Source organism: Mercenaria mercenaria, chromosome 13 (assembly GCF_021730395.1).
Source record: "Mercenaria mercenaria strain notata chromosome 13, MADL_Memer_1, whole genome shotgun sequence".
NCBI classification, from domain to species: Eukaryota; Metazoa; Mollusca; class Bivalvia; order Venerida; family Veneridae; genus Mercenaria; species Mercenaria mercenaria.
This window is the reverse complement of record NC_069373.1, coordinates 77,443,484-77,469,564: the sequence shown is the minus strand read 5'-3', so window position 1 is coordinate 77,469,564 and position 26,081 is coordinate 77,443,484. Positions and strand designations below refer to the sequence as shown.

At 36.2% G+C, this 26,081-nt stretch overlaps 1 protein-coding gene across 1 annotated transcript in view; it reads left to right on the top strand.

Annotated features, from left to right (window-relative positions):
• The window catches only part of LOC123529779 (uncharacterized), a 30,185-nt gene extending 6,682 nt beyond the window's left edge, over positions 1 to 23,503 (top strand). Inside the window, exons 2-3 of the mRNA XM_045310301.2 lie at positions 12,721 to 12,889; positions 13,407 to 23,503. Of these exons, the coding sequence (XP_045166236.1) occupies positions 12,757 to 12,889; positions 13,407 to 14,755 (1,482 nt within the window). The 5' untranslated portion in view covers positions 12,721 to 12,756 and the 3' untranslated portion in view covers positions 14,756 to 23,503. The remainder of the gene's footprint in view (positions 1 to 12,720; positions 12,890 to 13,406) is intronic.
• The last annotated feature ends 2,578 nt before the right edge of the window (positions 23,504 to 26,081 follow it).

Genomic DNA, 26,081 nt, shown 5'->3' with positions numbered 1-26,081 from the left:
TGTCATCAGGGGTTCCACTAGACCTGAAAACCCAAGAGTCCCAGGACCCTTGGGCCCAAATTTTGAAGGGTCCTTTTCCAAAATACAGGAGTCCTGTCCCAACACGTCCATATAATTGACTTTATTTTTTTTATTTAGTAATACGTAGATCTTTACCTAAGAAAACAATAAACCCAAGATCATGTTACAGCATAATAAAAATGTCAGTTTCAGGTCATATAGTCTCATATTGTAAACTAATATTTATCAAAATTCATGTTATTTTGATTAGGTTTTTCTTCTATATTTCATTTAATTTTTAATAACAGAACAGTGCTATAACACTCTATAAAAATGTATCCAAAATGTACTATCCGGATACTGGTACACTTTCGGAATGTCATCGGAAAGTAGTTTTTGCTTAGTTGACTTGGCCAACTAAGCTAAATCAGAGATAGTTCCTCAAATAATGATGCTATTTATCATTAAAAACTGCATTGAAAGTCAGTTTTTTTAAGGAATTTTGGAAATATGCATATGACCATCGGGTGTAATTAGACTCGTGAACGGACATTCTAAATTTATTTTTGCTTTCAAAATTCTTAAAAATTTGTGAAGTTTCTTGTTGACATTACGGTATGATCACTAAACAATGGTCTAATTTAAAGTTGGCATGAAAAAATCTTGCAGTGCACTTTTCACATGCTCGGTAATCAGCTGCTTACGATAATTTTATAATTGGCGCCTTTTTTGACAGTACACAGGATCAATACTCTTTATCAATTAATTTCAACACTTCATTGATTCTTCTTACCTATGTGCACTCACCGTGACGTATCTTGCTGATAAAAAAATCAGCGAGGCATGTCTACAGGAGAAAGGGCGGGATTTAGCAGAAGATCAAAGGCAGGAGGGCATGACCGCGAGTGTTTATTTTGGAATACACGTTTCTATCGTGGAAATAGTTTTACTGAAGGAAATGAATGATAAGAGAAAGGATTATCAAAGGAAAATGCCTCCGGGTCCCGAAGGACGCACAGGCAAGTATCATGCCGGGTCCTTTGAGCGTCTTTTGAAAATCTCCCGGGTCCGGACCCGGGGTCCCGGGTCAAATGGAACCCCTGTGTCATAGATACATGTGTCAGTTGTGTAACCTAAATAGGAGACGATTGAAGTGTGTGTGTTTTTTTTAGTACTGTAAAAGTAGGATTTATAATTTTCGAAATTTCAAAGTAAGTAGCAAATTTATTACTCATCGGAAAAAAGTTTTTACTTTGACCTGTCAATTTACTCACCAATTTGCAAATAAAATTTATTTATTTATCTTTTTGTGCTGGAATTGTCGGTATCATTGCGACAATTATTTGTATCGTCTTCCGACTTCGGAGCAAATGACTTACCAACTTAATCTGAGCCAATTGCATGTACTTCTTTTTATTATCGGCAATCAGCGCCTTCTCAATATGACAGCTGATCTGAATGACGGTACATTTTTCAGACGGTCTCTTTATAAAACACGATTTACTGACAGTCTCTTTATCAAACATGATGCTTTAGGAGCAGTCAGACATCAAGAGTTAAACACTGCTTTGATAAGTTTTGGGGCGGAGCTTATCACATCATTAACTGAAGTTACGTCACAGTGTATTGATTTTGTTCTCCTTCGAAAACAAAAGTGTACACAATTGACATTTGTTGGATATTAGGGTCGAGCGTGAAGATTGGATTTTATACTCGATTGATCTGCAAATTACTCGACTCGGGCTTCGGGCTGGCGGTTTAAGTCAAAGACTATTTTCACAGCTTGCCCATCGGGCAATTCAACAGTCAGTTTTACTTGCCCGTCATGGTTTTTAGCTCGACTATTCATAGAATAGTGAGCTATTGCACTCGCCCATGCGTCGGCGTCCGCGTCCCGATTTTGGTTAAGGTTTTGTATGTAAGCTGGTATCTCAGTAACCACTTGTGGGAATGGATTGAAACTTCACACTTATTCACTGTGATAAACTGACCTATATTGCACAGGTTCCATAACTCTATTTTGCTTTTTTACAAAATTATGCCCCTTTTTCGACTTAGAAATTCTTGGTTAAGGTTTTCAATGTAAGCTGGTATCTCAGTACCCACTAATGGGAATGGATTGAAACTTCACACACTTGTTTACTGTCATGATCTGACATGCACTGTGAAGGTCCCATAACTCTACTTCGCATTTTTTTCAAAATTATGCCCCTTTTTGGACTTAGCAGTTTCTGGTTAAGTTTTTGTAAGCTGGTATTTCAGTATCCACTTATGGGAAAGGATTGAAACTTCACACACTTGTTCACTTTATGAGCTGATAAGCACTTTGAAGGTTCCATAACGCTTTCTCCCATTTTTACAAAATTATGCCCCTTTTTAGCTCATCTGATTTTTTGAAAAAAAAATGATGAGTTATTGTCATCACTTGAGCGGTTGTCGGCGTCGGCGTTGCCTGGTTAACTTTTATGTTTAGGTCAGCTTTTCTCCTAAACTATCAAAGCTATTGCTTTGAAACTTGGAATACTTGTTCACCACCATAAGCTGACCCTGTATAGCAAGAAACATAACTCCATGTTGCTTTTTGCAAGATTTATGGCCCCTTTTGTACTTAGAAAATATCAGATTTCTTGGTTAAGTTTTATGTTTAGGTCAACTTTTCTCCCAAACTATCAACTATCAAAGCTATTGCTTTGAAACTTGGAATACTTGTTCACCATCAGAAGCAGACCCTGTACATCAAGAAACATAACTCCATCTTGCTTTTTGCAAGATTTATTGCCCCTTTTGGACTTAGAAAATCAGTTTTCTTGGTTAAGTTTAGGTCAGCTTTTATCCTAAACTATCAAAGCTATTGCTTTAAAACTTGCAACACTTGTTCACCATCATAATTTGACCCTGTACAGTAAGAAACATAACTCTGTCCTGCTTTTTGCAAGATTTATGGCCCCTTTTGGACTTAGAAAATATCAGATTTCTTGGTTAAGTTTTATGTTTAGGTCAACTTTTTCTCTTAAACTATCAAAGCTATTGCTTTGAAACTTGCAACACTTGTTCACCATCATAAGCTGACCCTGTAGAGCAAGCAGCGTAACTCCATCCTGCTTTTTGCAATAATTATTGCCCCTTTTGGACTTAGAAAATCATTTTTAGCTCATCTGATTTTTTGAAAAAAATGATGAGTTATTGTTATCACTTGAGCGGTTGTCGGCGTCTGCGTTGCTTGGTTAAGTTTTATGTTTAGGTCAGCTTTTCTCCTAAACTGTCAAAGCTATTGCTTTGAAACTTGGAATACTTGTTCACCATCATAAGCTGACCCTGTATAGCAAGAAACATAACTCCATCTTGCATTTTGCAAGATTTATGGCCCCTTTTGTACTTAGAAAATATCAGATTTCTTGGTTAAGTTTTATGTTTAGGTCAACTTTTCTCCCAAACTATCAAAGCTATTGCTTTGAAACTTGGAATACTTGTTCACCATCATAAGCAGACCCTGTACATCAAGAAACATAACTCCATCTTGCTTTTTGCAAGAATTATTGCCCCTTTTGGACTTAGAAAATCAGTTTTCTTGGTTATATTTTATGTTTAGGTCAACTTTTATCCTAAACTATCAAAGCTATTGCTTTAAAACTTGCAACAGTTTTTCACCATCATAAGTGGACCCTGTACAGCAAGAAACATAACTCCATCCTGCTTTTTGCAAGAATGATGGCCCCTTTTGGACTTAGAAAATATCAGATTTCTTGGTTAAGTTTTATGTTTAGGTCAACTTTTTCTCTTAAACCATCAAAGCTATTGCTTTAAAACTTGCAATTGTTGTTCACCATCATAAGCTGACCCTGAAAGCAAGCAACATAACTCCATCCTGCTTTTTGCAAGAATGATGGCCCCTTTTGGACTTAGAAAATATCAGATTTCTTGGTTAAGTTTTATGTTTAGGTCAACTTTTTCTCTTAAACCATCAAAGCTATTGCTTTAAAACTTGCAGCTGTTGTTCACCATCATAAGCTGACCCTGAAAGCAAGCAACATAACTCCATCCTGCTTTTTGCAATAATTATTGCCCCTTTTGGACTTAGAAAAATCATTTTCTTGGTTGAATATTATGTTTAAGTCAACTTTTCTCATAAACTATCAAAGCTATTGCTTTAAAACTTGCAACAGTTTTTCACCATCATAAGTGGACACTGTACATCAAGAAACATAACTCTATCCTGCTTTTTGCAAGAATGATGGCCCTTTTTAGACTTAGAAAATCATAGGTAGGACAATATTTCTATTATACAAAAAAAATCAGATGAGCGTCAGCACCCGCAAGGCGGTGCTCTTGTCTTGGTTGAATATTATGTTTAAGTCAACTTTTCTCATAAACTATCAAAGCTATTGCTTTAAAACTTGCAACAGTTTTTCACCATCATAAGTGGACACTGTACATCAAGAAACATAACTCTATCCTGCTTTTTGCAAGAATGATGGCCCTTTTTAGACTTAGAAAATCATGGGTAGGACAATATTTCTATTACACAAAAAAAATCAGATGAGCGTCAGCACCCGCAAGGCGGTGCTCTTGTTTGACTTTTGTATTCATTCAATTGACAAGGCTGTTGAATAGTCGAGCGTTGCTGTCCTCCGACAGCTCTTGTTAGCTCACCTGTCACATAGTGACAGGGTGAGCTTTTGTGATCACCCTTCGTCCGTCGTCTGTTCGTGCGTCAACAATTTCTTGTCTGCACGATAGTGGTTTCATTTATGATTTTATTTTAACCAAACTTGCACACAACTTGTATCTCCATAAGATCTCGGTTCTTTTTTGAACTGGCCAGATCCCATTATGGGTTCCAGAGTTATGGCCCCTGAAAGGGCCAAAATTAGCTATTTTGACCTTGTCTGCACAATAGCAGCTTTAGTTATGATTTGATTTTTACCAAACTGGCACACAACTTGTATCACCATAAGATCTTGGTTCCTTTCTTGAACTGGCCAGATTCTATTATGGGTTCCAGAGTTATGGCCCCTGAAAGGGACAAAATTAGCTATTTTGACCTTGTCTGCTCAATAGCAGCTTCATTTATGTAATTGAATTTTATCAAACTTGCACAAAACTTGTGTCACCATAAGATCTCGGTTCCTTTCTTGAACCGGCCAGATCCTGTAATGGGCTCAAGAGTTATGGCCCCTGATAGGGCCAAAATTAGCTATTTTGACCTTGTTTGCACAATAGCAGCTTCATTTATGATTTGATTTTAACCAAACTTGCACACAACTTGTATTACCACAAGATCTTGGTTCCTTTTTTAAACTGACCAGATTACATCATGGGTTCCAGAGTTATGGCCCCTTAAATGTCCAAAATTGGCTATTTTGGCTTTTGCAGCCATATTGAGACTTCATTTATGGTTTTATTTGATACAAACTTCCAAAATATCTTCAACAACAATAAATCTTGGATTCCATGACAAATCAGATCCAATCGTAGGTTCCAGAGTTATTTTATATCTGATTACCTCCCCTGATTGTAATCAAAATGGATTTATATCAGTAAATACTTATAGGACTTATTTGAAATTTCATTATTGTCATTAGTTGGACTGAGCCAATCAGGGTAGATAACTATGGACTGATTTTATGTCAAATTACCTCCCTTTATTTCAAATTAAAATGGGTATATCCCCGTAACTAATGAAGATACTGATCTGAAATTTCATTTATGTCAACAGATTTATTTGGCAGATCCTTCTTTTGTTCACTTACAATAAAAAAAATTAATTACTTCCCTTTTACATTACTATAAATAGCTTATTTTTAGTAACTTTTTTATTATTGGCCGTAGGGAAAAACCGAGACCACTTTTCTGTGGTACAACATGGTTGGTACCTCCAATTTTTAGGTGTATTTTGACATATCTGTACCTTGTAAGATTTTTTTTTTCTTTTTGGTTAAATTTCTTCCCTTTGTTGTTCCTGTCCTTTGGACTTAGATATTTTTTCTGAGGACCTTCTTGTCCTCAAGTGCAATGATAACAGGTGAGCGATATAGGGCCATTATGGCCCTCTTGTTTTTTTTTTCTGAAAATCTATGGTAATATTTTGACCCCATTCTTCAATCAATTTTTCGAATAGTCGAGCGCGCTGTCATCCGACAGCTCTTGTTACAAAATAATGCCCCTTTTCCAGCTTAGCAGTTTTTTGGTTACATTCTTATAAGTAGGCTGGTATCTCAGTACCCACTAACGGGAATGGATTAAAACTTCACACACTTGTCCACTGTCATGAGCTAATAAGCACTGTGCAGGTTCCATAACCCTGTTTCCCATTTTTACAAAATTATGCCCCTTTTTCGACTTTTGTATTCATTCAATTGACTAGGCTGTTGAATAGTCGAGCGTTGCTGTCCTCTGACAGCTCTAGTTTTTAAACTTAGAATTTTTAGCTCTAATCTTCAAGTAGTCTAGCTATTCTACTCACCCTGGCGTCGGCGTCACACCTTGGTTAAAGTTTTGCATGCAAGTACATTATGGCTATCATTTAAAGGCATATAGCATTGAAACTTTTTTTTCTACGTCAATTTTCAACCTCACTGGATCTAATCCCATAACTCTGACATGTATTTTGGCCAAATTATGCCCCCTTTTTGACTTAGAAAATTCTGGTTAAAGTTTTTATCTCCAAAACTAATGCAGATATTGAATTAAAACTTCACATATGTCTTCCGGGTTATGAAACTAGGTGATAGCATCAAGTCCCATAATTCTGATATGGCAAATTATGCTCCCTTTCGGACTGGTTAAAGTTTTGCGTGCAAGTACATATGGCTATCATTTAAAAGCATATAGCTTTGAAACTTATTATATGCCTGTCTCCAGCGATTTTTTTTGCCATTTTGGGAAAGCGTCTGCGTCCGGACGATTTGGGAAAAATAGCGTCGTTTTCATCCTAATTGGGAATTTTGTGTAACATACAAAATTACAATAACCCCTTTCCTGGATCTAATTGAGTTACACTAGAGCTAGTGTTCTGATCATCACAACATGATACAGTGGCCTGACTCTGAGATAACGATGGTTGTTCTAAAAGCACACACTCTTGCACAAATTCAACCGGAGTTACACAAGAGTTCTCCTGACTCTGACATGAAAACGACACCGATGTCGACGATTCAACGGACGTTTCCTCAGTCAGAACAGGCTGTGAAGATGCCCGTGAGAATCTGAACTCCAGAAGGCTTTTGCAGCCAGCAAGCTTGGATTTTGTTAGCCTTTGAACATTATATTTGCTGTTGTGACTATTGTTCGCACAGTTTGTCACTGGTTCTACAGAAAAAGATCGTGGAAACCGGTTACCGAAAACAGTGCATGGTGCGATTGATTAAATTTGCGCTTGTGATGACAGAGAACATGTTCTGAATTTTAATCGAATATTTGCCCTTTGGTCAAAATTAGCGAACACTCGATTAAAATTCGGAACATATTTTCTATAATCGGCGAATTTCACGATGACGGGACAGCAGCCGTTTCAAAAATGTTTGTAGGTCATTTTTGGGAATAATTTGGTCTGAAATTGGGAAAAATGGTCATTATTTTCAATTGGGAAAGGGTCCGTTTTACGGACCCTATTAAAGAAGGAAAAAAATCGCTGGTCTCTGAAAGAGGGGTAGGGCTGTCATTGATTGGGTCTTAGGCGTATTGACGATACCGATATATCAGAAGACAAATATCAACGATACATCGATATATTGATTATTAAGTTAGATTAACAACCTGTTTGTTCATATAATACTATATACCTTCCTGTAAATGCTATTTTAAGTTTTATTGCCTACTTTCCATATTTCTGTTTGATTGTGTTGTATTTGTATTTATGAAATTAAAGAAATACGTAAAAATTAATTACATCTTTCATTTTTATTTTGCCTTCACTCCTTTTTTGCATTCATCCAAATTTAGAACTTTGTGAACTTAACTTGTTTTTTAGGGTCTGAGTGTTTATTTGGGTAGTTTTTTCTCCCTGTAAAATATTGATTTTTGAAAATGGGAATCGATAATCGATCGACAAAAAAAAAATCGCTGATACATCGATATCGTTTCTATCGATGACAGCCCTAAAGATGGGAGTGTATTGAGTGAACACCTGTGGAGGCAGGCGGGCGGCGTCCAAAGCATGTCCGCTCTTTAAGTCCAACAGTTTTCATCGGATCTTCCCCAAACTTGCTGACAATGTATGTGAGCATAATATCTTGGCCAAATCGCTCAAGGCACTCTTGGATTATGGCTCTTGAATTACTTGAAAAACTGCAAATTTAGCCTTGTCTGCACTCTTAGTCCAACAGTTTTCATCCGCTCTTCACCAAACTTGCTGACAATGTTTGTGGGCATAATATTTCGGCCAAGTTCGATAACCAGCCAAATTGCCTCAGGCACTCTTGGATTATTGCCCTTAAATTACTTGAAAAACTGAATTTAGCCTTGTCCGCACTGTAAGTTCAACAGTTTTTATCCGATCTTCACCAAACTTGCTGACAATGTTTGTGGGCATAATATCTCAGCTAAATAAGATAACCACCAAAATAGCCCCAGGCACTCTTGGATTATGCCCCTTGAATTAGGCCAAGTTCGATGACGGGCGTATTTTGTGACAGTCTGACACTCTTGTTTTTAGCTCACCTGAGCACAAAGTGCTCATGGCGAGATATTGTGATCAAGCTGTGTCCGTTGTCCATGCGTCAAGTCGTCCGTGTCAACAATTATGTTTAAGTGACATATCCTCCAAAATCACTGAATGGATTTTGATGAATTTTGGCCTGGATGTTGCTTGGGTGGTCCTTTACCAAAGTTGTTCAAACAGTTCCGCTTGGTTGCACATAGGGGCTGCCAGAGCTAAAAATAGAAAAATCTTCAAACAACATCTCCTAAACCGACTGTCCGATTTTAAAATAATTTCACACAAATGGTCCTTATGTCACCCTCTACCAAGATTGTTAAAATTATACTGATTCGTCAAAAGACATGGCCGCCAGGGGACGGGGTCTTTTTTCCCTATATTTATATAGTGGTAACTTTAAAAATCTTGTGTGAAACTGCAGGCCTGATTTTAGAATAATTTTACACAAATTGTCCTTGTGTGACCCTCTACCAAGATAGTTCAGATTATATTGATTCATCAGAAAACATGGCTGCCAGAGTCGTGGTCACTTTTCCCTGTATGTATATAGTGGAAACTTTAATAATCATCTTGTGTGAAACTGCTGGCCCGATTTTAGAATATTTTCACAAAAATGGTCCTTGTGTGACCTACCAAGATAGTTCAAATTATATCGATTCGTCAAAAAACATGGCCGCCAGAGGGCGTGGTCACTTTTCCCTATATGTATATAGTGGAAACTTTATAAATCTTTTGTGGAACTGCTAGTCTGATTTTAAAATAATTTTGCAGAAATGGTTCTTGTGTAACCTTCTACAAATAGCTAGTGTTCAAATTTTTCTGATTCATCAAAAAAACATGGCAGCGCCAGAGGGTGTGGTCACTTCATCAACAATTTCTTTAAACAGTATCCTCCAAAACCGTTTAATGGATTTTGATGAAACTTTACACAAATGATCTCTTGATAGCCCTCTTTTAAAATTGTTCAAATGGTTCCAGTTCATTGAACATAAGGGTCTTTTTGGTTAAAAATAGGTTTTTAGCTATCAAACTTTAGAAATCTTTTTCTCTAGAGCTTTGATATTTGGCATGTGGTATAAGGATTTGACTCTCTACCATACTTGTTCGAATTATTACCCTAAGGTAAAAAAAAAAGTGGCCATGTCCCTTTGTCTGACATGTACTTACTATAGGCTTTTATATAAGAAAAATATTTTTCTCTGAATCCACAATAGCTAGAGCCTTGATATTTTGCGTGTGATATCAGATTTGTAATTTCTAAAATTATTGCCCTAGGTTCAAAAATGTGTGTGATAATATAGGCTAACATAGAAGAAACCTAACTCTGTCCTTTTACAGGCACACTTGAAGCCTTGTACACAGGTGAGTGCTTTAGGGTCAATGACCCCCTTGTTTCTTTTTCTAGGTCAATTACCAACCTCACTGGGTCAAGTCCCATAACTCTGATATGTATTTTGGGCAAATTATGCCCCCTTTTGGACTTAAAAAGTTTTGCATGCAAGTTACCATCTGCAAAACAAATGGAGATATTAAATTGAAACTTTACATGTGTCCTCGTGGTTATAAAACTAGTTGATTGCATCAAGTCCCATAACTCTGACTTGTATTTTGGGCAAATTATGCCCCCTTTTGGACTTTGAAAACTTCTGGTTAAAGTTTAGGTTGAAATTCTGTTGATATTTTAACATCAGATTAATATTCCTGCTTCTGTGACAATGATCCTAATAGTCAAGCACTGGCTGTCTTACGGACAGGTCTTGTTTGGTTAAAGTTTTTGATAAAGTCCAGTATCTCTGTTACTATCAAAGCTTTTAACTTGAAACTTAAAATAGTTATTTACTATCGAAGTCTGCACCAGGAGAAACAATCCCAATAACTGTGTTTGAATTTTGACAGAGTTATGCCCCTTTTTAACTTAAATTGTTTTGGTTAAAGTTTTATTAATAAGATAATTTCACACAAATGGTCCTTATGTCACCCTCAACTAAGATTTTGCAAATTATATTGATTCATCAAAGAACATGGCCCCCAGAGCTAAAAATAGAAAAATCTTCAAACAACATCTCCTAAACCGATGGTTCGATTTTGAAATAATTTCACACAAATGGTCCTTTTGTCACCCTCTACCAAGATTGTTCAGATTATATTGATTTGTCTAAAAACATGGCTGCCAGAGGGCATGGTCACTTTTCCCTATATGTATATAGTGGAAACTTTAAAAGTCTTCTTGTGTGAAACTGCTAGCCCAATTTTAAAATAATTTTACACAAATGCTTCTTGTGTGACCTTCTACAAAGATTATTCAAATTATTTCAATTTGTCAAAAAACATGGGTGCCAGGGGGCATGGTCACTTTTCCCTTTATGTATACCATACTTGTCCAAATTATTGCCATAAGGTCAAAAGATGGCCACACCCCTGTGTCTGATATGTACTTACTATAGGCTTTTATATATTAGAAATTTTGAAAATCTTCTTCTCTGAATCAATAATAGCTAGAGCCTTGATATTTGACATGTGATATCAGATTTGTAATGTCTACCGTGATTTTTCAAATTATTTCCCTAGGTTCAAAAGTGTGTATGACATGTATGTAATATTGCTTAACATAGAAGAAACCTAACTCAGTACTTATATAAGCACACTTGAAGCCTTGTACACAGGCGAGCACTTTAGGGTCAGTGACCCTCTTGAAGGGATAATACACGTTTTTTTGTGTATTAACGTCGCAGAAGCCCGGGGGATTGTTTGTGACCGAGACCGGAGGTCAAGGGTCAAGGTCACAAACATATCCCTTGGGCTTCTGCAGACGTTAATACACAAAACAAACATGAGTACGAACGTAGTGACAAGCTTTCAAATGTTTTATCCGAATACTTCGCGAAATTAGATAAAAACATTCCGACTGATACTTACAAAAAATCATTAAAATGATTCCTAAACGCAAGTTACACGCAGTTCTTATACATTCACGGTTATCAACAAAAATGAATCAACTCCGACTTCTAAAAGGGGTGTAAACAAGGGGTGGAGCGAATATTGATAGGGAGGTTAATCATGACCAGCAGATGACCCCTATTGGTTTTGAGGTCAGTAGGTCAAGGTCACATTGACCCAGAACAATAGAACTTTTGTGTACAGTGACCAAATAATTTCTGTTCCTTGTGCAATTAATGAATGTATCAAGGGGGGCATTTCGTGTTCTACGAGCTCTTGTTTATATTTGGCATGAATGTTAACCTCAGTGAGACGGAGTGTTATGCGTAAACCCCAGGTTCCTATCTCAAAGGTCAAGGTCACAGTTGGAGATCAAAGGTCATGTCAGGTCTTGTCCGGCCAATAACTTTGACATGCATTGAGGAATCACGTTTATATTTGGCATGAATGTATACCTCAGTGAGACGGAGTGTCTTGCGCGAATCCCAGGTTCCTATCTTAAGGTCAAGGTCACAGTTGGAGATCAAAGGTCATGTCAGGTCTTGTCCGACCCATAACTTTGACATGCATTGAGGAATCTTGTTTATATTTGGCATGAATGTTTAACTCAGTGAGACAGACTCTATGTCAAAGGTCAAGGTCACAGTTTTGGGTCAAAGAGCGGGCTCGATATGTTCCCTGTGGGCATCTAGTTGTACTTTGAAAATTTGAGTTTCTTGGTTAAATTTTTTATTTAGGGTTACCTTTTCTAAAAAACTAAATGAGCTACAGCTTTGAAACTTCCCACACTTGTTTATCATCATTAGGGGACTATGTAATTCAAGAACTATAACTCTAACCTGCATTTTGTTAGAATTATGGCCCTTTTTTATACTTAGAAAATCTGAACTATAACTCTTTTCTTACATATTATCCAGCACTTGCAGACGAGTGATGTCCTTGTTTTATCATATATAGCATAATGATTAACTGAACAAATACACTGAATGCTTTTGTTTTCATTCAGAAAGTGCATCTGTACTATATTTTTTAAATCCACATTTAACTGATCTTTTTGTTACCAGTGTTTAATTATTTTCAAGAACTTTCAGGTGGTATAATTTATGAAAGAGACCTTATATTTTCAGGTCCTATGTTTATAAGAAGCAGTAACCAGATAAAGTATGTATGAAGGTGACAGCAGCATACATCATGGAGACAAGCTTGTAACAGCTGGAGTAGAGACAGTGTTTTCTTTGAAACCCGAGTCATCATTTGACAGCGGTTACAGTTCATCACCTGCAAAGTTCAGTTTTGGTAAATATAGCAAGTCATTTATGCCACTGAAAAATCATTTCATAAATTTACCTAAAGATGCCGTAAACACAATTTTCAGTTATAAATTACGGTGGTGACAAATTATTTTTTGTGGCAGTTTGTTGAAATTGAAATTTTAATCGAAGAATCTGTTTGATCATCAGTGTAAGATGTGCAAGATGGAGCTATAATTATATACTGTCATATAGTAATCTGTTAGTTTGTCTGTCCGTCTGAAATTATTCAAATGGTTCTACCTGTACTTTTATACAGCTGATGAAAAGGTGTGTAGCTTAATACCTACAAAGGTTAAGGTCACAGAGCACTGCAGTCAGTGATCAGTTGTTACTAACATGTAACATATGAGTTATTTTCTGCTGATTTACTCTGCATGGAATTTTCATGCCACTTCTTGTGGGGGCACTTAGATTTGACCTTGTCCGTCTATCTGTCCAAATGTGTTGTGCATATCTTGAAAAGTATTTGACCAAGATTTGATTATTATTCATCATTACAGGTATTTCTCCAGCCTCTAACTTGCCTAGTAACCAGACGGGGTTATCAACAATGGATCGTACTGCAGCCTTTATTGCCAGTCCTCTGAGGGGTAACACAGATTCCAACCCAGGCACAATCAGCTTGAGTCCAGTAAAGTTAGAACCTGGTTTATTCAGTCCATTTAAAAATTCATCGCTCAGTCCGTTCAAAGATTCCTCTCTCAGTCCGTTCAAGTTGATAAATCAGAGTCCCTCCAAGGGAGCATTTGACGAATGGGACAAAGATTTTATTGCAAGCTTTCAAGAAAACCTTTTTGGTGATGTGACAGGAAATACCAGCATAGTAGATGAATGGTTGAGATCTCCTCAGGGGAAGGCTTTACTAGAAAGCAGAAACAGTCCACTTAGAAATGGAGGAAGTGCTGTAAGGAGACTGAAAATATCTCCAGAAAATAAGAACCGAAAACAGAATTTTCAGCCACTTCATGATGATGTTGAGTTCCTTTGTAGTGCTCCAGTATATATAAAAGAAGAACCCTTTACAGACTCTCAAGTGAAGGAGGAAAATATGGCCCACGACCACATGTATGGACAGTCTCTTGTGTATGTCAATACAAACACACTTAGTGCAATAGATCCAAATAAAATGAGTGACACCCCCTATAAACCTAAGTTTACAAATCGGGAAAACGCACCTATTCGCAAGTTGTCAATGCGAATACCAGAAATAGCTGGGGCAGTCCCAACAGTTCTTGTGCAAAAGGAAAATATTTCTGAGAATTGTTGGCCATCAAAAGAGAAACTGAAATTTGCGCGCTTGCAGTTTCGAGAAACTCTTAACAAAGCTGTTGAAAATGAATTGGAGATTTTGAAGGAGCAAAGACGGAAAAAAGCTGAATTGCTTAAAAGACAGACTTGCAAAGAAGACAAAAAAAGCAAATGTGATTCTAAGATAGTTGTTCATACTGGTGGGGTTGTGACAAAAACTGGGCACAAACATGGTGGAAAAGTTTCTAAAGGTGGAAAGTCGAAGGGTAAAGTTGGTCGTAAAGCGGTAAGGAAAGATAAGTACCCACAGATTAAGATGGCTTTATCAAAACCTATGAAACATGAGGAAACTTCACCATTTGTCCATCGAGAACTTTTTCCTCCCGCAGGATTCACTGACCCAGGCTGGTACCCTAGTGATGATGAAGACGATGACGATGATGATTCATGGTCTGGACCACCACCATTTTTCAAGCAGTCAAGTGTAGAAGTATACAGAAATAGCATTGTTGATTCTTCAGATGATGATTGGAACCAGTCCGGTTACCAATATGAAACATTGTCAGGGCGTAAAGTTAAGAAACGTAAAATGTATAATTAATCTTGTATATCTTGTGGTTATAGTTTTAGTATAGAACTAAAGGCAATATTTATCAACAAAGCATATTTTATTTCAGATACTGGTATTGTAGTTAGATTTCAATTTTGATACATTTTGCAGTTTTAGGTATGATGATTATTTTTCATACAGAATACAATATTGTAAGCATTGCTATGTATCTGTTTTATAGTTTTATGTTAAAAGATGTAATAAGCAAGTAAACAGAATTAATAGAGGATCCTCAACTATTTTTCCATATTGCATTTTTTTTTATTGAGGATCACACACTAATGGCTTTCCATATTGATCTTTTCAAACCAGTGTAATGAAATGAGGCAATTTAAAGCAATGACAAAAATGTAAGCTTTTTATCACATGTAAGTTTTTCGACCAAAACATGCGAATTTCATCTTTCTTTATTTTCTATAAATATAGTCAATTCGACCAATGTTGTTGTTTTTTACTTGGGACAAAGTCAGCTATTTTTATGCCAAATCGTAAGAGTTGTATGGCTTTTGTTAACTCACATGCACAACAAAACTGAACAACCCTTAGTTCATTGCAAGTGTTGTTATAAGATATAATACACGTGTGTAAGCTACTTCATTGTTTCTTTTCATTACGATTCTAACTGTTTTGTGAGATATCAATTTTGGTCATTAGTATACGTTAACTTTTATTTTGATATTAGTAAACAGGACAAGTTATTTATTTGTAGGCTTATCGGGTTAACTGACTATGAAATTGTTTAGAAAAAAACATTTCACTGACTATAAAAGAACAAGATACATGAATTATAAAAGATAATAGAGAAGTGTTGTCCACCGCTAATTGTGTGAAATTTAAGTGTATAAAAAGTGTTGCTGTCTTTCAATATATATATGGGTTTATGTACATATTTTGTATGCATGTTGTTGACTGTGATGTTAATTGTTTTCTAGCCAAATGTTTGCAATTGATTCAATGTTTGTTTTTTGTTGGTTTTCTTTCACTTTTGTTTTTTACAAAGTAAAGGACATACCTCTTATAGGAATATTTATACGATGTTGTTTTCAAAAAAAAAGAATTCTTATGCCATAGGCATCTACTCATGCGGGAGGTATATAGTGATTGTCCTGTCCGTCCGTTTGTTCATCCGTCCGTCCGTACAAGGTTAACCAAATGGGACCGTTTCGTCTAGCATCAATACCCCTAACTAGAATGACTTGATACTAATGCAGATGTAACCTGTGACCATTCCTCATCTTCAGACATCACCTGACCTCAGCTTGACATTGACCTAGTTTTGGACTTGGGTTGTTTTGTATCAACAAGGATGCCACCGGGGGCATCAAGCGTTTATTGAACGCAGCTACTTGTTAGCTCACCTGTAACATAGTGACAAGGTGAGCTTTTGTGATCACCTGCGTCCGTCTGTGCGTCAACAATTTCTTGTCTGCACGATAGTGGTTTCATTATTGATTTTATTTTAACCAAACTTGCACACAACTTGTATCATCATAAGATGTCGGTTGCTTTCTTGAACTGGCCAGATCCCATTATGGGTTCCAGAGTTATGGCCCCTGAAAGGGCCAAAAATAGCTATTTTGACCTTGTCTGCACAATAGCAGCTTCATTTATGATTAGATTTTTACCAAACTTGCACACAACTTGTATCACCATAAGATCTTGGTTCCTTTCTTGAAATGGCCAGATCCCATTATGGGTTTCAGAGTTATGGCCCCTGAAAGGGCCAGAATTAGCTATTTTGACCTTGTCTGCACAATAGCAGCTTCATTTATGATTTTATTTTAACCAAACTTGCACACAACTTGTGTCACCTTAAGATCTTGGTTCCTTTCTTGAACTGGCAAGATTCCTTAATGGGTTCCAGAGTTATGGCCCCTGAAAGGACCAAAATTAGCTATTTTGACCTTGTCTGCACAATAGCAGCTTCATTTATGATTTGATTTTAACCAAACTTCTACACAACTTGTATTACCACAAGATCTTGGTTCCTTCCTTGAACTGGCCAGATTCCTTTATGGGTTCTAGAGTTATGGCCGCTTAAAGGCCCAAAATTTACTATTTTGGCTTTTGCAGCCATATAGAGACTTCATTTATGGTTTGATTTGATACAAACTTCCAAAATATCTTCAACGACAATAAATCTTTGATTCTATGATGAATCTGTCAGATCCAATCGTAGGTTCCATGGTTATTTAATATCTGATTACCTCCCCTGATTGTAATCAAAATGGATTTATATCAGTAAGTACTTATAGGACTTATTTGAAATTTCATTATTGTCATTAGTTGGACTGAGACAATCAGGGTAGATAACTATGGACTATTTTAATTACCTCCCTTTGTTTCAAATTGAAATGGGTATATCTCCGTAACTAATGAAGATACTGATCTGAAATTTCATTTATGTCAACAGATGGACTTGGACAATCAGTGAAGATATATATTGACTGAATTTATGACAAATTACCTCCCTTTATTTTTTATCTAAATGAATACACCTTAACAACTTCTAATGAGATTGGTTTGAAACAATCATATCATTTTGAGCAGTGGTACTCAGGTGAGCGATACATGTTATTTAGTGTCCCTGTTTAGTTCTTTCGTTATGTGTAAACACAATAAACGTACACATAATAAACTATATATTGGGTGCATTTTCAATAGTAGCACAATCCATTTATAGCTCGAATATTCGAAGAATAGGGGAGCTATCCTACTCGCCCCGGCGTCGGCATGAGCGTTAGCGCGAGCGTGAGCGTCACACAAATGTTAAAGTTAGCGTACCACCCCAAATTTTTTCAGAGTCCATTGAGATACTGCTTTGATATTTTGCATACTTGTTTACCATCATGACCCCAGTCTGTAAAAAGGAGGAGGCAACTCTATCAAGCATTTTGACTGAATTATGGCCCCTTTTTGACTTAGAATATGCTTATTGTAATGTTAAAGTTTTACTCATAGCTTTTATTATACTATCAAGCGACTGAGAATAGTCGAGTGCGCTGTCAACTGACAGCTCTTGTATTTCTTTCCCATTTTTTTTTTTTTTTTTTTTTTTTTTTAATCTTTACATTAGAATGATGCTAATTAGAAATATAAAATGTAAGCCTTTATAATTTCATCAGCTGACAGGTATGTAACCTAGGTAACATGCCATACTGTACCTAATACTTAGTATATGAGGTGAGGTAAGCAAATCAGCAATACAAAATGAGCTCCTTCACTTAGTGACTATGGGCACGGACTATAAACAGTTGCTTGTTGCTGCTTTGTATACAAAACTTTGCTTGGGGTGTAGGTTGTTTTTTTTCTACCAGGTGCAGATCTGTGCCTGAAATAATGCCCGAAGTTCCTTCAACATCAGAATCTGGAAAATCTCCATGACCTATAGTTGATGTGATGTTCAACCAAGAAGCGAAAATACCTTCTAGTTCTGTATTAAGAATGGAACGAGTTTTGTTGTTGTTTTTTTTCTATGTATTTTGGTGAAATATAGAGAAAAAGTAGTTAAGTACTAGGTTTTATTACATGTTTTCCAGTGAATTATCGAAACAGTGAAATATATCGGTTATTTTCAGTTTAAAATATCAGCTTTATTTTTCACTGGTAAGAAACTTTAAAATGGGTAAATTTAGTCAAAATGTGAAATAAAAAGAAAGTTTTTGTTTTACATGGAAGATCAAAATATCTTTCACTCTAGACACCATATCCTACATTTTCATTCATGGCTATGACACTCGTAAAAATTTTATCTGGTGTTCTTTTGTGAAAGATGTTTCAATCTTACACTGAAACAAACAAATATCCTCTGTATCATTTATTTATTTTATATATGTTTAAAGTGGTATTTTTATTTCCAGTAACTTGTTTGTGTTTTAAGGTAGACATGTATTGCTAGCCTATTAATGTGGATTAATACTGTAAATGAGGAATTGTCCATGAAGGATTAATTTCCAGTCAATATTCCTGATTAGGCCTAACCAAAAAAAATGTTTTCCGGTAACATGCTGAAAAAAATTAGGGTACGTAGGTTGTTAAAACAATTTTTATGGGGATGGGGATTTTGTTTTTTTATTGAGTGGGACATTTCGGAAACTATTTTTGTGTCAAAAATTGAATACAAATAAGGGGTTTATGCCTTTAGAGCATCAGTAAGTTGATTTCTAACATCACTGACCATGTTTAAAGCATAAAAAGTGCAGTTTTGCAACTTCTTGTTAAAAAGTGATTAAATTAAATGATTTTGCGTTAGTGGTAGGGTGAGGGATTGAGAGGATTTGTACAAAAAAAATTAATACATAATTATATCTTAGTCCAGGTAATGATTATTGAAATATGACCAAAAATGGTTTAACTTAGTTACATTGTGGAGTTAGTAAAATTTCTATAGTGAACTGGTTTCATTATTTATAAATTCTTACATGTTTTGGTATATATATAATTTCTTTGTTTTAAGCTTAAAAAGATTATTATTTATTTCTTCTGTTTATCAAGGGCAGTGAGATGATTTTCTTGGCATTTTATATTGTTTCTCTTATATGAATAAATTTTGCTATCTGTTTTACATGCTCATGGCTTCAGATAACTTTTAATGTCATTGTGTATTTACTTGTCATAATTCTTGTGAATGAGTTAAATGATAAAATCTGAACTTGACTAGGAGTAATTTTGCTCATGAAAATTTCTGGCGAGAAAAACCAAGAAATCAGTTTTATAACATTTATTGCAAGTAACACCAGGTCCTGTATGTTTGTTTGCAGTTAATTTGCAATTCAGCAGCCAAGTTTTTGCTTTTTAGCTCACCTGTCACAAAGTGACAAGGTGAGCTTTTGTGATCGCGCGGTGTCCGTCGTCCGTCCGTCCGTAAACTTTTGCTTGTGACCACTCTAGAGGTCACATTTTTCATGGGATCTTTATGAAAGTTGGTCAAAATGTTCATCTTGATGATATCTAGGTCAAGTTCGAAACTGGGTCACGTGCCGTCAAAAACTAGGTCAGTAGGTCTAAAAATAGAAAAACCTTGTGACCTCTCTAGAGGCCATAATTTTCAATGGATCTTCATGAAAATTGGTCAGAATGTTCATCTTGATGATATCTAGGTCAAGTTCGAAACTGGGTCACGTGCGGTCAAAAACTAGGTCAGTAGGTCTAAAAATAGAAAAACCTTGTGACCTCACTAGAGGCCATATATTTCACAAGATCTTCATGAAAGTTGGTCAGAACGTTCACCTTGATGATATCTAGGTCAAGTTCGAAACTGGGTCACGTGCCTTCAAAAACTAGGTCAGTAGGTCAAATAATAGAAAAACCTTGTGACCTCTCTAAAGGCCATATTTTTTATGGGATCTGTATGAAAGTTGGTCTGAATGTTCATCTTGATGATTTCTAGGTCAAGTTTGAAACTGGGTCACGTGCCATCAAAAACTAGGTCAGTAGGTCTAAAAATAGAAAAACCTTGTGACCTTTCTAGAGGCCATATATTTCACAAGATCTTCATGAAAATTGGTCAGAATGTTCACCTTGATGATATCTAGATCAAGTTCGAAACTGGGTCACGTGCCATCAAAAACTAGGTCAGTAGGTCTAAAAATAGAAAAACCTTGTGACCTTTCTAGAGGCCATATATTTCACAAGATCTTCATGAAAATTGGTCAGAACGTTCAACTTGATGATATCTAGGTCAAGTTCAAAACTGGGTCACGTGCCATCAAAAACTAGGTCAGTAGGTCAAATAATAGAAAAACCTTGTGACCTCTCTAAAGGCCATATTTTTCATGGGATCTGTGTGAAAGTTGGTCTGAATGGTCATCCTGATGATATCTAGGTCAAGTTCGAAACTGGGTCACGTGCGGTCAAAAACTAGGTCAGTAGGTCTAAAAATAGAAAAACCTTGTGACCTCTCTAGAGGCCATATATTTCATGAAATCTTCATGAAAATTTGTCATTATGTTCACCTTGATGATATCTAAGTCAAGTTCGAAAGTGGGTCACGTGCCATCAGAAACTAGGTCAGTTGGTCAAATAATAGAGAAACCTTGTGACCTAACTAGAGGCCATATTTTCCATGGGATCTGTATGAAAGTTGGTCTGAATGTTCATCTTGATGATATCTAGGTCAAATTTGAAAGTGGGTCACGTGCTGCAAAAACTAGGTCAGTAGGTCAAATAATAGAAAAACCTTGTGACCTCTCTAAAGGCCATATTTTTCAATGGATCTTCATGAAAGTTGGTCTGAATGTTCATCTTGATGATATCTAGGTCAAATTCAAAACAGGGTCATGTGCAGTCAAAAACTAGGTCAGTAGGTCTAAAAATAGAAAAACCTTGTGACCTCTCTAGAGGCCATACTTGTGAATGGATCTTCATAAAAATTGGTCAGAATGTTCACCTTGATGATATCTAGGTCAAGTTCGAAAGTGGGTCACGTGCCTTCAAAAAGTAGGTCAGTAGGTCAAATAATGAAAAAACGTGACCTCTCTAAAGGCCATATTTTTCATGGGATCTGTATGAAAGTTGGTCTGAATGTTTATCTTGATGATATCTAGGTCAAGTTTGAAACTGGGTCAACTGCGATCAAAAACTAGGTCAGTAGGTCTTGAAATAGAAAAACCTTGTGACCTCTCTAGAGGCCATACCCTTGAATGGATCTTCATGAAAATTGGTCAGAATGTTCACCTTGATGATATCTAGGTCAAGTTTGAAACTGGGTCACGTGCCTTAAAAAACTAGGTCAGTAAGTCAAATAATAGAAAAACTTTGTGACCTCTCTAGAGACCATATTTTTCAATGGATCTTCATGAAAATTGGTCAGAATTTTTATCTTTATAATATCTAGGTCAAGTTCAAAACTGGGTCACATGAGCTCAAAAACTAGGTCACTATGTCAAATAATAGAAAAAACGACGTCATACTCAAAACTGGATCATGTGGGAAGAGGCGAGCGATTCAGGACCATCATGGTCCTCTTGTTTGTTTCCCTTGGCTTACAGTCCTCTATCCATAACTACCCACTGATGAGTGGCTAGTTTTGGGTTGTACTCGACCACTGGTTCTCCATAAAGGATCACCCTTAGCAATGATTCAAAATGCGTATCTATAGTGGACATTTGAAGATTGCTAGAGCCAGGAGAAGGATGTTTGGTAGATCAATTTCTATTGGTTAAAAATATGTGTAGAGTGTTTGTTTACTTTTTTATCTCCTTGAAAGTGATATTTTGTTATTTTCTGGTCACCAGAATTTTGATAATTTTAACCGACTTTGAAAATACATTACCGCACCATAACTATGTAAACGGAATGGGAATATTTGCAAGGTGCATGCTCGCACATCGAGGGCTTAGAGCGAAACTGGTCTATCTGTATATGTTACTTAATGCATCCAGTTTTTGTTTACACTACAATAAAGTAATTGCAAGCATTTCTGTAATTTCATTTACGTTTTTATATGCACAAAATTACCATACATTTATAAGTGCATTATTTCAGTGCAAAACATATGCTTATACCCATCTTAACGTGAGCCCTGATACAATACATACGGTTGAGCAATTAAACATCTGTAATTTGCTAGAAAGCAGATTAAATAGATGTTTGTTGCATTTTCATTCTCCAATTTTCGCAAGTTTGGAAAAGGCAACAGTGTTTAGTTCACATGTCACAAAGTGACAAGGTGAGCTTTTGTGATCGCGCAGCGTCTGTGCGTCCGTCCGTGCGTAAACTTTTGCTTGTGACCACTCTAGAGGTCACATTTTTCATGGGATCTTTATGAAAGTTGGTCAGAATGTTCATCTTGATGATATCTAGGTCAAGTTTGAAACTGGGACATGTGTGCGAAAACTAAGTCAGTAGGTCTAAAAATAGAAAAACCTTGTGACCTCTCTAGAGGCCATACTTTTGAATGGATCTTCATGAAAATTGGTCAGAATGTTCAACATGATGATATCTAAGTCAAGTTCGAAACTGGGTCACGTGCCTTCATAAACTAGGTCAGTAGGTCAAATGATAAAAAAAAACACCTTGTGACCTCTCTAAGAGGCCATATTTTTCATGGGGTCTGTATGAAAGTTTGAATGTTCATTTTGGTGATACCTAGGTCAAGTACAAAACTGGGTCAGTAGATCTAAAAATAGAAAAACCTTTTGACCTCTATCTTATTTGATATCTAGTTCGAAACTTGGTCATGTGGGGTCAAAAACTAGGTCATTAGGTCAGATAATAGAAAAACGTTGTGACATCTCTAGAGGCCATATTTTTCATGAGATCTTCATGATAATTGGTGAGAATGTTCACCTTGATGATATCTAGGTCAAGTTTAAAATTGGGTCACATCAGCTCAAAAACTAGGTCACTGTGTCAAATAATAGAAAAAATGATGTCAATCTCCGTTCAAAACTGGGTCACATGGGGACAGGTGAGCGATTCAGGACCATTATGGTCCTCTTGTTTGGGGAGTTCTTTTTTTGTAAAAAGCAAATTTATGCCTAGAAAATCATCTGATTGTCCTGTGTTTATTGTGAAAATGTTGTTAATGCTTTGTTTTTATAGATTTTAATGATTTTTTTCTGTGTTTCAGAGTTCATTAAGAATAGTTGCTGGCTCTGAATCTGTGAATCAGAATTTTTGAATAACCCTTTGTATATTTTTGATAATATTAAAAGGTAGCCTGACATTATACTATAGATATATCTAGTAAATGTATCTACATTTGCCTTTTAAATGGAAATAAAAAGGGAAAGAGAACACGTATATCTGTTGTCTTTGAAAAGTTTTGTTCATCAGTAAACAAAGTTTAGGCGGCCATTTTTACTCAAAAACTTTTGCTTTTTAGCTCGACTGTACAAAGTATATTGAGAGCTGTAGTATTCTACCTGGTGTTTGTATTGGTGTCGGTTCTGTGTCCACACCTTGGGTAAAGTTTTGATGCACTTTCTCTTTATCTTTGTAATTATTGGATGGATTTGTTCCAAAATTAAATTAGTTTTTTCACTTCATCACCAACATTGTATGGCACAAGAGCTGTAACTCTCACCAATATTTCATGAATTATATCTCTAGTTTTACTATATAATTTAAAACAGTCTTAAGCTATTTCCAATATCATCATTAAACACTCCAGTGATAGCTCCAACTTCCTCAGATGTACTCTGTTTTACTATTTAACATCTATGTCCACACTTATTCAAAGGACATCGGAACATAAGACGTTGATTAAATTAGACCTGGGTATTCAAAGAAAATCATTCCATTCATAATTCTTGTTGCCATGGTAACCAATTTTTTTTTAAACAGCCAGGCCCTGAGCTCAGATGTTTAGTAGTTAGCATTGTCAAGTTGTCCCCTATCAGTTTTTTAGCTCATCTGATTTTTTGGGGGAAAAATGATGAGTTATTGTCATCACTTGATCGGCGTCTGTGTCAGCGTTGCCTGGTTAAGTTTTATGTTTAGGTCAGCTTTTCTCCTAAACTATCAAAGCTATTGTTTTGAAACTTGCAACACTTGTTCACCATCATAAGCTGACCCTGTACAGCAAGTAACATAACTCCATCCTGCTTTTTGCAAGATTTATGGCCCCTTTTGTACTTAGAAAATATCAGATTTCATGTTTAGGTCAACTTTTCTCCTAAACTATCAAAGCTATTGTTTTGAAACTTGCAACACTTGTTCACCATCATAAGCTGACCCTGTACATCAAGAAACATAACTCTGTCCTGCTTTTTGCAAGACTTATGGCCCCTTTTAGACTTAAAAATTAGTTTTCTTGGTTAAGTTTTATGTTTAGGTCAGCTTTTCTCCTGAACTATCAAAGCTATTGCTTTAAAACTTGCAACACTTGTTCACCATCATAAGCTGACCCTGTACAGCAAGAAACATAACTCCACCCTCTTTTTTTGCAAGATTTATGGTCCCTTTTGGACTTAGAAAATATCAGATTTCTTGGTTAAGTTTTATGTTTAGGTCAACCTTTTCTCTTAAACTATCAAAGCTATTGCTTTGAAACTTGCAACACATGTTCACCATCATAAGCTGACCCTGTACATGAAGAAACATAATTCCATCCTGCTTTTTTCAAGAATTATTGCCCCTTTTGGACTTAAAAAAATCAGTTTTCTTGGTTGAGTAATATGTTTAAGTCAGCTTTTCTCCTAAACTATCAAAGCTATTGCTTTAAAACTTGCAACACTTGTTCACCATCATAAGCTGACCATGTACAGCAAGAAACATAACTCTGTCCTGCTTTTTGCAAGACTTATGGCCCCTTTTGGACTTAGAAAATATCAGATTTATTGGTTAAGTTTTATGTTTAGGTCAGCTTTTCTCCTAAACTATTCAAGCTATTGCTTTGAAACTTGCAACAGTTGTTTACCATCATAAGCTGACTATGTCCATCCTGATTTTTGCAAGAATTATGGCCCTTTTTGGACTTAGAAAATCATGGGTAGGACAATTTTTCTATTATACAAAAAAAAATCAGATGAGCATCAGCACCCGCAAGGTGGTGCTCTTGTTTTTACTTAGCCTTATGTAGGAAAAACTTTCAAACTCTTGTCTGAAACTTCATGGTCTAAAGCATAGATATTTGGCATGTGTCTGTGTTGTTGTCTGCTTCCAAGTTTGTTAAAAAAAATCATGCCTCTGGGGTAAAGATTGGTGTGCCCCGTGGTTTACTTGTTTTACATAGAAAAAATATAATATAGTATAATACATTGTTTTGCTTAAAACTGTAATGCTTTGAGCCTAGATATTTGGCATGTAGCATTATGTAGTGGTTCTTTACTAAGTTTGTTAAAATCATGTTTCTGGGGTCAAAGCCTCTATTGAAATCATTCCTCTGAGGTTAAAATTGTCACTGCTCAGGGGGCATTTGTTTTAAATGGACTAACACAGAAAAACTCTATAGTCTTCTTGTATAAAAGCTTAAGGGCTAAGCTTACTAGTAGGTATTTGGCATATATCATTGTTTACAGAAAGTATGTACCAGTGACCGTGTGACGGTACATAACTTCACATAATGAATGTTGATGAAAAAAAATTCCAGGTGGAGATGGGGCGGTCGGTGACCGGGTGAGGGTGCAAAACTTCATAGTTGATAATAAATATTGATGGAAAATAAAAAATAAGGGGGGGGGTTGCATCATCGGGGTGATTGGGTGGAGCAGCGAGGTGGGCGGAGAGTACAACTTTGCATGTTGATTAATATTCATGGAAGGTTTAAGATAATAAAAAAAAATGAAAAAAAAAATTGTGGGGAGGGGGGCGGAGTGTGACCAGGGTGGTGGGGGTGACCGGGTGTGGGTACACAACTTCACATGTGGATAAT